At 31.3% G+C, this 13580-nt stretch overlaps 1 protein-coding gene across 4 annotated transcripts; it reads left to right on the top strand.

The window, feature by feature from the left end:
• The first annotated feature begins 328 nt into the window (after positions 1 to 328).
• On the top strand, positions 329 to 6814 carry B160 (protein). 4 transcript variants are annotated; one of them, XM_028064028.2, is made up of 13 exons: positions 329 to 1170; positions 1274 to 1419; positions 2183 to 2288; positions 2380 to 2512; positions 2604 to 2667; positions 2757 to 3483; positions 3704 to 4027; positions 4622 to 5179; positions 5255 to 5327; positions 5409 to 5494; positions 5874 to 5993; positions 6449 to 6493; positions 6583 to 6814. In XM_028064028.2, the coding sequence occupies exons 1-12, from the start codon at positions 487 to 489 to the stop codon at positions 6452 to 6454; spliced, it is 3027 nt and encodes a 1008-aa protein (XP_027919829.2). In that variant the 5' UTR covers positions 329 to 486; the 3' UTR covers positions 6455 to 6493; positions 6583 to 6814. The 4 variants fall into 4 exon arrangements, with proteins under 4 accessions (XP_027919829.2, XP_027919828.2, XP_027919827.2 ...); XM_028064027.2 differs by having other exon boundaries at positions 6577 to 6814; XM_028064026.2 differs by having other exon boundaries at positions 6449 to 6814.
• Positions 6815 to 13580: the final 6766 nt, after the last annotated feature.

Genomic DNA, 13580 nt, shown 5'->3' with positions numbered 1-13580 from the left:
TTGATACTATCTGGCGGTTGATTTCAGCACAAGAAACTAAAAAAGTGGAAATCTGCTAAAGGAATAATTACATAGTTTGGAAGCAAAAACCGGTTATGAAACCAAGATAAAAAAATAAGATAAAAAAAATAAAATCTAGATTTTGACAGAAACACTTCGCATTCAGATTGAATGAGATGATAAGATCACAAGATTTGGATTAGTCCTGTTCTTTTCTGATGCAATCAGCGAAGATTAAGAGACCAAACAGGACTTTGCGATTGAAAATAATTACTGGAACATGCCATTGCCAAGGCCATTCATACTCACTGTTGTGTTTTTTGTTCCCAATAAATGACAACAAACACTCTCTCTTTGGGCCTGAAAAACAGAAAAACCCTTTTTTTCTCTTCCTCTGCGCTCTCTGCAGAGAAACACGGTTTCTCTGCGCGCAAAGGTGAAAAAAATTAAAAAAAATATCCCAATTCTCTCCGAAAATCGAAATCAATGACGAAAAAACCCAAGGCGGAGGGAGCGGAGGAGCCTTTGCCGGACCACCTCCGTTGCGGGCGCACCGACGGCCGGCAATGGCGGTGCCGGCGGCCAGTGAAGGACAATCTTAAGCTCTGCGAGATTCACTACCTCCAGGGTCGACATCGGCAGTACAAGGAGAAGGTTCCGGAGTCCTTGAAGCTTCACCGGAAGCGCAAGACGAGCGACGAGGAGCCTAGTGCTGTGGACAATGTCGAATCTAGGGCAAGGAGAACCTCGAGAATCGTGAAGAAGAAGCGCAGGCTTTCGGAGGGTTCCGAGTCGCTGGTGGCGGCGGCTCCTTCTCCCTCGAAGAAGAAGGCGCTGAAGCAGGGCGATATGCAGTTGGAGCTCATAAGGATGGTTCTGAAGAGAGAGGCGGAGAAGAAGAACAAAAACAACAAGGGCAAGAAGAAAAATAAGAAGAAGAACAAGAAGAAGAAGAAAAAAGAGGAGGAAGAGGAATTGTGTTATGGTGCAGGGGAGTTGAGGAGGGAATTGCCGAATGGTGTGATGGAAATCTCTCCGGCTTCGCCGACTCATGATTACGACAATGTGGCTTCGCATTGTGACGTGAAAGTTGGTGTTGATTCTAAAACTGTTACTCCGCGTTACTTTAGGTCCAAGAATGTTGATAGAGTCCCTGCAGGGAAGTTGCAGGTGTGTTTTGCCGAATATTATTTGCACTCACAGTTCTAACTAACTGACAAATTGTGATTTTTGTTTTGGGAGTTTTGAATTTTTTTTCTGTGTTCTTCTGTAGATTGCGCCGTATGGATCGAATTTGAAGAAGCGTACCAAGGGTAAGAGGAAGAAGTGTCATTGGTGCCAGAGAAGCGAGTCTTGCAATCTCATCCAGTGTTCGAGCTGTGAGAGGGAGTTTTTCTGCATGGATTGCATTAAAGAGCGGTAATGAGAATGAGAATGAACCTTTGTGAAATTATCTGTGTGTGCTTGTTCCAATGTTTGATATTGTGTTGAATTTTTGCTTTGCTTTGTTGGTATCTCATGTGCAAGGTTCTTTGTCTGCGTTATGGGATATTTATGATTTATTTCCATTTCAGAAGTTTCTGATTTTGATTCTTTAGAGCCTCACCAGTGATTAACCTTTTGAGGGCATGCTGAAGCATGAATTTGAGACACGTGGTTTGATCAATTAATTGCCTAGCTAGAGATTCTTCTAGTAATTTGTAATGTTGTTAAATAACCATTGTTGCACCACAGTAATGTTATAATTTGGCTGTTTTTGACCCTTCCACCTTGGGTAAATTGAATGAAGGCCCGCTATGGCAGTGCCATAGGCCGCAATGGCATGTTTATATGGTTAAGTTTTTGCCTTCCACCATATTCTGCCATTGATATTTCCACAGCTTATCCTTAGAGCAAAGGATGCCCCTTTTTATGTAGTTAAGATAGATGTGCGTGAAGTTTATCCCTCTCAACGGTGTTTAATATAAATCATTACAATTTACAAAGGAAATAACAGTTTCATGCAAATAGAGTCATTATTTGTTTTTGCTGATTTTAAGAAATGATAATAGCAGAAGGATCAATAGTGATTACTGCTTACATGTTTACCAATATAATTCCTGTTTTCTGTTCCTTTTAAATTAGGAATCAGGTCATAATCATAATATGAGAGATTTGGCAATGTTTTTCTATACAAATTTAGGTATTTGGACACTCAAAAAGAAGTTAAGAAGGCATGTCCAGTTTGTCGTGGAGCTTGCACTTGTAAGGATTGCTCAGCAAGTCAATGTAAAGACAGTGAAAGTAAGGTCTGACATCAAACATGAACGCTCTTCTGCTTGAATAGTGTTTCATTAATAGCATATACTGACACTTCGGTTTATGGCCTGTTCTTTTCAGGAATATTTGACTGGTAAGAGCAGAGTTGATAGAATATTGCATTTTCATTATTTGATCTGCATGCTCCTTCCAGTACTAAAGCATATAAGTGAAGATCAGAATATTGAGCTAGAAACAGAAGCAAAAGTTAAAGGTGTAATTTTTTTTCTTCTAACGTTGATTTTTTCTGAAGCAGCATTTTGTTTATTATAAAACATTATCTTAGATGGTTTTGTTGGTGACAGGAAAAAATATTTCTGATATTCAAATCAAGCAGGTTGAATTTGGCTGCAATGAGAAAAATTATTGGTAAGTTTTCTTCTATAGGGTGGGTGCTGTTGAGAAAAGTGATGTGATTTTTTGGTGCTTCTGGTTGACTAATGTAAACCTTGTCCCAGCAATCACTGCAAGACACCCATTTTGGATCTCCATAGAAGCTGTCCGAGCTGTTCATATAGCCTATGCTCAAGTTGTTGTCAGGAATTCAGTCAGGGAAAAGCTTTTGGAGAAATTAACTTATCTACGTTCGATCGACATGATAAAATGAAAAGTAGCAGTGCTAGTGAGAGCCAGACTTTGGACGAGAAGGCCATATCTAGTGGCAATTTAACTGATACTTCAATATTGACTGAGTGGACCAACTGTAATGGCATTGATAGTCTGTCATGCCCTCCTACAGAGCTTGGTGGTTGTGGTAATAGCCACCTTGAGTTGAGATCTGTTTTCCCCTCCAATTGGATCAAAGAGATGGAAGTAAAAGCAGAAGAAATTGTTTGCAGCTATGACTTTCCTGAAACTTCGGATAAAAGTTCAAGCTGCTCATTGTGTTTTGACACCGATCACAATACTAACAGATACAAGCAGTTGCAAGAAGCAGCTTTAAGAGAAGATTCCAATGATAATTACTTATTTTGTCCGACAGTGTTGGACATAAGTGGTGATAACTTTGAGCACTTTCAGAAACACTGGGGAAAAGGTCATCCTATATTGGTTCAAGATGTTCTCCAAAGTACATCAAACCTCAGCTGGGATCCACTGATCATGTTCTGTACTTATCTTGAGCAGAATATTACGAGATATGAGAATAATAAAAATGTACTTGAATCTTGTTTGGATTGGTGGGATGTAAGTATACCAACTAATTGTATATTATATGTGTCACAATTCTTTTAAATTAATTTTTTCAACTGATACTGTTATTTGTCTAAAAAGAGTCATAACTATCTTACAATAATATTTTTTCATTTCAATGCATTTTTATATTGTGGACTGAAATTTTGTTTATAGTTATTATTGATGCCAATGAACCAAGTTGCAGTTGTTGAAAGTGTGTTATTATTGGCAGGTTGAAATTAACATTAGGCAGTACTTTACTGGGTCTGTAAAACGCCGTCCTCAAAGAAATACTTGGCATGAGATGCTCAAACTAAAAGGGTGGCTTTCTTCCCAAATATTCAAAGAGCAGTTTCCAGCTCATTTTGCTGAAGTAATTGATGCTCTACCAGTTCAAGAATACATGCATCCCTTGTCGGGCCTTCTGAATTTAGCTGCAAATTTGCCACATGGGAGTGCAAAACATGATATTGGACCATATCTCTATATTTCTTATGCCTCTGCTGACAAAGAAACTGATTCTGTGACAACACTCTGCTATGACCCATATGATGTGGTATGTGTCCTTCCTTATTATGTTACACTTCATTTCTTAAAATATATATATGATGGGATACTGTCCTGCACTTTGACTCGTTAATTTATGAATTTAAACTCTATTTTGTTGAAGTGATTTCTGATATGAATTAAGCTTCTTTTGAAATTTCCTCGGTGAAAAAAGTGTATTTGTGCATATATCCTGTCATGAGAACTTAAAGTCGATCTGATCTTTTGTAGCATCCTCATGGCATGTTTGCTTCGTTGTCAGTTCTTTATTACAATGATAATTCTGTATCTTATATATATATGAAACGCTTTCTCAATACAAGTTGTAGTGAATCTTTTGTTCATACAGTTGTCCATATCCCACAGTTACTGCTTCATTTGTGTACTTAGTCTAACTCATTTATAATCAATTTATTAGGAATTCTTCTATCTATATAATATGCATTTGACCTTTGTCTCTGGTACTGACCTGTGCCTAGGAATCATAAGTTGTAACTGATTCCTTTCCACGTTCTCTCAAATAGCCGTTGCTTGCACTTAGTTTGTGAAAGGAATGTTGTGTTGATTCTCCATGATGTTTTCTGTGTTTGATTTGTGATTCCAGGTTAATATTATGACACATACCACAGATGCCCCCCTCTCTACAGAACAACTTACAAAAATAAGAAAATTACTGAAAAAGCACAAAACTCTGTGTCAAATGAAGACTATTGGTACTGAGGAGCCACAGGAACAAAAAGTGAATGGAATGAAATTATTGCATGTTGAAGAATTGGAGCAAAGAGGCTTGCAGAGTATGGTTGAAGAAGGAATGAACTTTTTCAGGAGAGTCAATAGAACGTCTTGCATCTCAAGTGAAGCTAAAAGAGTTTCTAGTCAGAGCATGGACAGCAATGTTTCCCAGAATGGAGACTGTGATTTCTTTTCTGAATCTGATTCCGGACGCACTTTACTTCTCCTTGGGACTGTTCAAACCAACGAAATCTCTAAACAAGATATTCCTAGAAAACCCTTTGAAAGCTCAAAAAGACATAAAAATAAGTTTTCTGAGCATTTGGGTGCCCAGTGGGATGTCTTTCGCAGACAAGATGTACCGAAGCTCATAGAATACCTTAAAAGACACTATGATGAATTTTCTTGTACCCGTGACCATCTCAAGAAGGTAGGTTCAAAATAAGACAATTCCTAGGAAGAATTTTGATTGAGTCGATGATTATTCATTTTCTCTTTGCTGCAGATGTTTCACCCAATTCTAGATCAGAACATTTTTCTTGATAGTACTCACAAAAAGAGACTAAAGGAGGAATTTAGTAAGTAAACATGCTTCTATTTGTTTGATCATTCCCTACAGTTGTAGATAACTTTATTGACCATGCCTGTCACGATCACAGAGATTGAACCTTGGACTTTTCAGCAACACGTTGGACAAGCTATCATCATTCCTGCTGGATGTCCATACCAGATCAGGAATTCTAAGGTGTGCATTACTGTAAAATCCACTCTCTTGCTAGCCTGAAAAGCAGAAGCCTTGTGGAATATTGCTTGTTATTGAAGTCGATTTCCATTTTCTTGGACTTATATTTTTAATGTTTTGAAAATTCCTTTCAATGTGCTATGTTAAGCTGCACCATTTAGCAAATTATTTCTCAGAATATATGAATATATTATAGGCACTTACATTTATACAAATTTGTAAGGAAAGCAAAAGGATGTTTGCTTGCACAGTAATAATATTATAGTGGCTTTCTTTCGTACGATTGCTGTTGAATTATAACATTATCTCAATATTAGTTTTTGTATCCCTTTAACATACTCTTATATGAATGTACGACACACATTTGTTTCTTGATCTGCAGTGTTGTGTTCACGCGGTATTGGAATTTGTGTCCCCTGAAAACGTTACCGAGGGTATCCAGTTGATTGATGAGGTGAGACTATTGCCTGAGGAGCATAAAGCAAAAGCAGACATGCTGGAGGTAGATCTTGTAATGCTATCATTTATGAGTTCCTGCTTTCTCCTATTAGTTGCATTGCATAGAATTGACAAAGCCTTTCTCTTTTTGGCATCCATGAAAATAGGTAAAGAAAATGGCGCTTCATAGTATGAATACAGCAATTAAAGAAGTACGTCAACTTACAAGCAAAACATGATTGCACCAGCTAGAATATATTATATGTCCCCCTTGCACTAGGGATCTCATGTCTCAACCTCACTTGCATATCTTCATTCTTGTATAGATTAATGCCCAGACACATTAATATCTAGTTAGGTACTTATTAAAATTATTAACTTCCGTCTCATCTCTTTATTTTCTGCTCTCAACTGAATTTGGAATAAATTTTATGGTTTGTATATAATTCTTAAAGTTTATTTGAAGCGGAATGATATATTTAGAGTGAGAAGAAATTAAAGTTTAAAACTTTTCAGTAGTTTTAAATGCAGGTAGGTTGATCTGAATGCAAAGTCATACCCCTGGTATGCTGCTTAATATAACTATGGCGCCTCATCAATTAGTTTAAAAATGCTTAAGATTTTGATTCTTCTATTCTGTGTTTAAGCCGCAGTTTTGTTTGGAGACTGTTACGCTACGATTGAAGTGACATCAATTTGGCGCAGTTCTGTTTATATCATTTAAATTTTGGTAGGTCAGCTCTTTCATGTGGGGAATATGGGCTTTTCAGAATCTATTACAAAGGCCATATTTCTTCCTGCATAACTTTAACTTGCAATCTTATAAATTTTTGTATTTCAAATTGTGTAATCTGAAATATTTTGTAATTCAGAATTTGTTGTTTATTTTGTATTTTTGAATGTATAATTTGAAATTCACAAATTTAAAAATAATAACTGTATTCTGGATTACACAACTGTAATACATTTATATTTTAGATTATATAATTTGAAATATATTTTTTATTTTTATATTTTGAAATGTATAATTTAAAATACAAAAAGTTATATTTCAGAATATATATTTCAAAATGTAAAAATTTATTTATAGAGATGTAGGTTGAATTGTGGAGGTGCATGAAGGAATGGATTAGAAGTAACCTTTTTTGTGAAACTGGATTTAGTTTGTATTATGATACTGATACTGATGTCAATCATATCAGTATTCCATACCTTAAGACTTCTTTTCGCATGAATACAAAGATTTCCAGTAACGAAATGGAATATATATATATATATATATATATATATATATATATATATATATATATATTTAATAAAAATAATTATTATTAAATTTAATTTATAAAGAAAAAAATTAACTTTATTAATCACATCATATATAAATTTTCACAAATTTAACACTCACATTCAGTCAAATCGTACTATCTTTCTTTTCTTTTTTATAATTCAGACAACCTCCTCGTCATCCATAAATCAACGTAAATTCACTCTCTTCAATTCACATCGATCCAAATCCAGACATAATATTAAATATACTATAAAGTTATTTGATTTATTCAATGGAGTAGCTATTTTTCTTTTACCTAATAGTCATAAGAAGAATATCAATGCTTTAATTTATTTCAGTTTTTCATTAGCATTAAAGGTAGTTTTGTGGCATTTTTAAAGTAGTGTAGTTATTAGATTCCTATTAGAGACACTTATATAGTTTGCCAACTAAATGATGACTGTCATCATATCGTTTTAGGAAATTAAAATACAAGTTTATGGAGTTCCATTCCATATCAGTTGCTAAGTACATAACACGTTAATGCTAAGAATGTTGTATTGAAGTTGAATCAAGCACAAAATCTCTCAATTTTCAAAAATAAATTTAATTTAATTTAATTAATATTCATCGCATCGTCTAGCTTCAATAAAAAGCTGCACAACAGAAATATTGAACAATATAAATTAACAAAGGATAATTAATTTAATACTATATATACTTGTTAATCAAAACTTTATCTTAAATAATTTAGCCATATGCCGTTCTGGACAGAGATGGCAAATAAACCTGTCCCTGTGGGTATTGCCCGAACTCGTCTCCGTTTTGACGGGAAATTCCCGCATTGACTGGGTATGGATATGGGTATGGGGAATCCCCGATTTTTTTAATTGGGTATGAGGATGGGGATGAGGATATACATATCCCCATAATACTCGTCCTCGCCATATCTCTATCCTCGTTTAAATTATTAAAATATTCACAATTAATTAAATAACCATATATATATATATATATAATTATGTTAAAATGATGTATGTTAATAAAAAAAAAATTGTATTTCTAACATTTGAATATTTCTATTATTTTTTAATATTTTTATTTATTGTATATTTTTCTTTCACATGAGAATATTTAATACTCTTCATTTAAGTTTTTAATATCATAAAAATTTCATTTACTAGGTAATATCAAAAAAATTACTTATTATTATTATTAGTTTTTGTTTCATTTGAAGAACTTTTTTGTTTCGCTAAAACAATTTTTGTTATTTCTCAACCATTGAGTATATATGTTGATATTTGAAAATTTTTCTTAGATCTCTAAGATATTTTTCATCTTATCATGCCCTTAATTATACATTTGTTTTTCTTTGTGCAATTCCTTTCAATAGTCTCCAAATTGTTTATAAGACACACATTTGTTAATTTTTTAATATTTTTGTTTTTTGTTTACTTTCATCATGTAGAATACTATTTTGATATATTTTATCTAATTACTTTTTAGGTTTAATTATACCTTTGGTCCCCATTTTCGTAGCAAAATCTCAATTTGGTCCCTCTATTTGTCCCTTCCGTCAGTGGTACAGTAACACCGTTAAAGGGGTGTCACGTGTCAGTTTCTGGATTTTTTGATTTTTTTTTTGAATTTTTTTTATTTTTTTTTATTTTTTTGATTTTTTTAAAAAAATAAAAAATTTGCCACGTGTCAAGCTGTCGTGTCGTCGTGCCACGTGGTAGTGATAAAGTGATGTGACAATGACAATGACACGTGTCACTTATATGACAGGTGTCATTTCTACTTTCTCAATTTGGTCCCTTTATTTTAATTTTTGTCTCAATTTAGTTCCATTTTTGTAAAAATTTAACAACTTTGTCCCTCTTTAAATTGAAATCAAATTTAATTTCTATATAAATATACACAAATATTTCTATCAAAATTGATATTTCAAGTAAATATTTTTAACAAAATTAAGTTTATTTAATTAATATTTTACATTGAACTTTACTTAAAATTGTTTTAAAGTTGTTAATAGATAATAATGTTAATAAAAAAAATCATAAATTATATTGATATTTTATTACATCATACTTTAATATTATTTTTTTATTTGAATTTATATTTCAAATAATTGTATATTTTTAAAATGTGTAAAGTTCAATAATTTGTACACAAATGTTTGAATTGATGTAAAAATAACAATTATAAAAACTTTAAAAATAATTTTAATTAATTCATGTAACAATGAAAAACATATAAATTTAAAATTTGAAAACAATTTTAAGTAAAGTTGAATGTGAAACACAAATTTAAATAAACTTAGTTATGTTAAAAATATATAATAAAAATATCAATTTGAATAAAAATATGAAATTTAATAAAAATATTTGTATAACATTTATATAAAAATTAATTTTTGTTTCAATGTGGAGAGAGAAAAAATTGGACTATTTTTACAAAAATAGGAACTAAATTGAGACAAAAATTAGAATACAAAGACTAGATTGAGACTGAGAAAATGACATTTGTCATAATATTGACATGTGACATTATCACTGCCACATTACTTTGTCACTACCACGTGGCACGACGACTGTTTGACACGTGGCATTTTTTTTTAAAATTCAAAATAAATAAATAATAAAAAATTCAAAAAATCCAAGAACTGACACGTGGCACCTCAATTAACGCTGTTACTATACCGGTAATGGAAATGACTAAATTGAGATCAAATTTCCTAAAATAGGGACTAAACCGAGATAAAAAAAATAGAGGGACCAAATTGAGATTTTGTTACAAAAATGGGAAACAAAGGCATAATTAAACCTATTTTTTATTTTCTAACTCATTACAATTATAATTGAATTTTTTCACTATAATTGTATAAATAATTTTTATTTACTAAAATATAAAAATTTAATGTAATTGCTATGAATATTTTTTTTATCACCATCTAACATATATTGGAGTTGAAAAGATACAAGATCTATGTTAAAATTTTATTATGTTTATTAATGTTTATTATTTATTTTTTGCGTCATTTTGATCAAGTGATGAATTATAACTTTTATTAGTGTATAAAAAAAGATTCATTATAATTTAAGAAATTGAAGTAAACAAACATTTAAAATAAAATATATTTTAATTTGAATTTTTTTTTTCTTTTTATATTTCTTTTAAAAACTATTTTTAAATTTTATCAACTAGGTTTCATTAATGTTTGCAAATTTAATAAATGTTTTGGTTCTCATGAAATTTTATTTGGTATTCTAATATAAAATATAAACGATTATAATTTATTTCAAAGTATTTGATATCGAAGAAATAACTATCATCCTAATATTGAATATTTAATAATATTATATTTCCTTTACCGTAATTTTTTATTATTTTATAAAAATTATTCAAAATTAATATTAAAGTAGTAAAAAAACGGGTACGGGTATGGGTACGAGATTATACCCGTTACTCGGTGGGAATGGGGATGAGACAAAAGTTTGATACCCGTTGGTTTTGGGTATGGGGATGTGGATGAATTTTTTTTACGGAGATGAGTATGGGATAACGAAACTCGTCTCCGCCCCGCCCCGTTGCCATCCCTAGTTCTGGAGTCAGTCATGTCATAAAAACTTACCCTTCTTTGGATCCGTTTGGTTAAACTTTTTTTTTTTGATAAAGCTTATTTCAAAAGTAGAAATAGAAACAATAAGTGCGTATTTCTTTATAACCAACTTGAAATTGTTTTTCCTAAAAAATAGGCGTAGTTAAAGAAAGAAAGAAAAAAACTTTTAATTAAAGAAAAGCACCTTTTTTTTACTGTAAACAAACACAGCTTAACTTTTGTTTGTATGAGAATCATTTAAAAATAAAACCCTTAACAATATTTTTTTAAACATTAACAAAGACACTCTTTATCCTATTCCTTATGCTAGTATCTTTTGAATGAATGTGCATTTTTTTTCCCAAATAAAAATTGGTACAATTCAATAATCATGCGATTAATTAGTAAAATTTTATAAATATATAATTGTTTTGAGACAAAAAAGTTTGTCAATTCAGGGAACATGGAAATAGGTGGTAGGGTGGTAGCTGTAGTTGTTACATTGACCTAATGGTGCGTCATTAGCAGTTATCGAAGTGATTTTGGACGTAATAATTTAGACTTGTGCATGTTTTAACCTCACTTTTGTTTAAGTGTCACAATATGATAAGGATAGAATTGGTGCTACAGAGTGTAGGTAACAGGTGTACTTTTTCTAAGACTACATGTTTTGTTGCACGCAATCTTTTAACTAATCAAAACAGGTTTACCACTCAATCACTTCATTAAACTAATTATTGGACTGATCGAACTCTACTCCGTAATGTCGCATTTCTAATCGGTGGATTGCGACAAGGTTCGTTCTTCAAATCAATTTCATTTTGATAAATCCGCCGAAAGTTTAAGTGTATTTTTCTGGAATAGTCGCTTCTTTTTTGCGGGTTGAAAATTCATATTCCGACTTTGAATTATGATTATATACCACTTTCATTTCTGAACTCTTCAAAATAAACCTTTTGTAAATTGTATATTAATTAATCAAGTGGTGAAAATATAAAGCATATGGTTCTTGTTAGACGAGTATTTACCGATATTATTAAAAAAATATATATTTTTTGTCAATTTTGTTTTAATATATTTTTTAGAAAATATTTTTAAATTTTGTTATTATGAATTTTTTTTTGCAGGAAATTGTTGTAATTTTTTTTTAAAATATTTTATATAAAACACTTTTCACAACAAATTTTATAGTTTTGCAGAAAATAATTATTCACGGAATAATTACCTGTCAATCAAGACTTTTAGAAAAAATAGCAAAAAAAAGTCTTCTCTTGCGAAATTTTAACAAATTTGCAAAAACATTTTCATGTAATATGAGAATATTTAGTAATGCATGTATTGAAACATTATAAATGTATTACAAAAATAAAGGGTTGATTTTAAAAATGTTATCATAATTCAAGAATGAATCGGTATAAGTTTATTGGTGTATAGAGTATTTGGTTAGGTGTGTGTTATCCAAAGATTCACAATTTTATTCAGAAAAAAAAATTGGGTTAAATTTTTTTTTTATTGTTTAAACTTTGACATCAAATTAAAATTTGTGTTTCTAAACTTTACAAATGGATAAATATGGTTCTCCTAACTTAAATGTGTTACATTGTTTTAACTCTTAAAGAACAAATGTCGTTTGAGCACAGTTTGACACATTATAACTTAAATGTCAACTTGAAAGGTTGTTCTACATGTAAAAAATTAATAATTTTGAATTAGGAGTACTATATTAAAATTTGAAGCAAAGATGAATTTTTAATTCACATCATAATTTAGAACTACAAATATATTTTAGCCAAAAAAAATTACATGAAATTTAGTTTTTGTTAGAAGAATTACATGTTAAATAATAATATTTTTATCGAGTATTTGTGTACTTAGATATTAAGATGTGAAATAATGTTAAATTTATGGTTTGTTCTAATACAAGGGTTAACTTTATGAGAGGTTATTTTTTTATTCTGTGATTCGTAACATCATGATATTTTATTCAAGCTATGTAAATGCTAAATTGAAGAAACACTTCCTGAATTGGAATCTCACTTGTCTAAAAATTATGGCGAATTGAATAATTTGTTTGTGTAAAGTGATGATGATTACTATCACTTTCACTCCTATTATGAACCCAAGAGGAGTGTTCCTATATATGTGTCGATGCTAGCTAGCCGTTTTGTCTGAAGTATTCCAACAGGAAAAAGCCACTAAATTATGCATCATGCCACCATTCTTTCTTTCTTTCTGTAATCTGACTTTTGTATCAATGATCATCTTATCCACCCAGACCATGTTTAAGTGCGGATTAGGTGGACCTTTTTATTCTTTATAATGCAAACTTTGACCATTCAAATCTGGTATTGGTGTTTGATCTCTTTTGAGTTTGTTTTCAACCTGGGGGTGGCTTAATTATTCACACAAACTACAACAAGTCTTTTACTTTGGACTTTGGATCTCTGCAAATTGAGTTACAATATTTTTATGCATATTGTTTGAATTTTTCTCCTCGATGTTTAGTGAGTGTGAGTCTGTCAATGATATTATTATAATATACAATACTTTTCTATGCAAATTAATGTCTACAGTGTCTTTGTTTGAACTATCAGTTGACATTCAAAATAATTGGAACTCAAAGAATCAAGCTTTCCCGCGTACCAATTCCCCCATTTCTGACTTTCTACACATGAAAATACAGAAATTAAAATATGACAAATTCAAGTTCTATAAAGGTATACTCACTCTCCAAAACCTTAATTAGGTTTTCGCTTTTACACAAATGTTGAACTTCTAAT

This window comes from Vigna unguiculata, chromosome 3 (assembly GCF_037176805.1).
Source record: "Vigna unguiculata cultivar grain cowpea cultivar isolate G323 ecotype 2 chromosome 3, ASM3717680v1, whole genome shotgun sequence".
In the NCBI taxonomy this organism is placed as follows: Eukaryota; Viridiplantae; Streptophyta; class Magnoliopsida; order Fabales; family Fabaceae; genus Vigna; species Vigna unguiculata.
The sequence above is the reverse complement of the archived record's forward strand: the minus strand, read 5'-3'. Positions and strand labels throughout refer to the sequence as shown.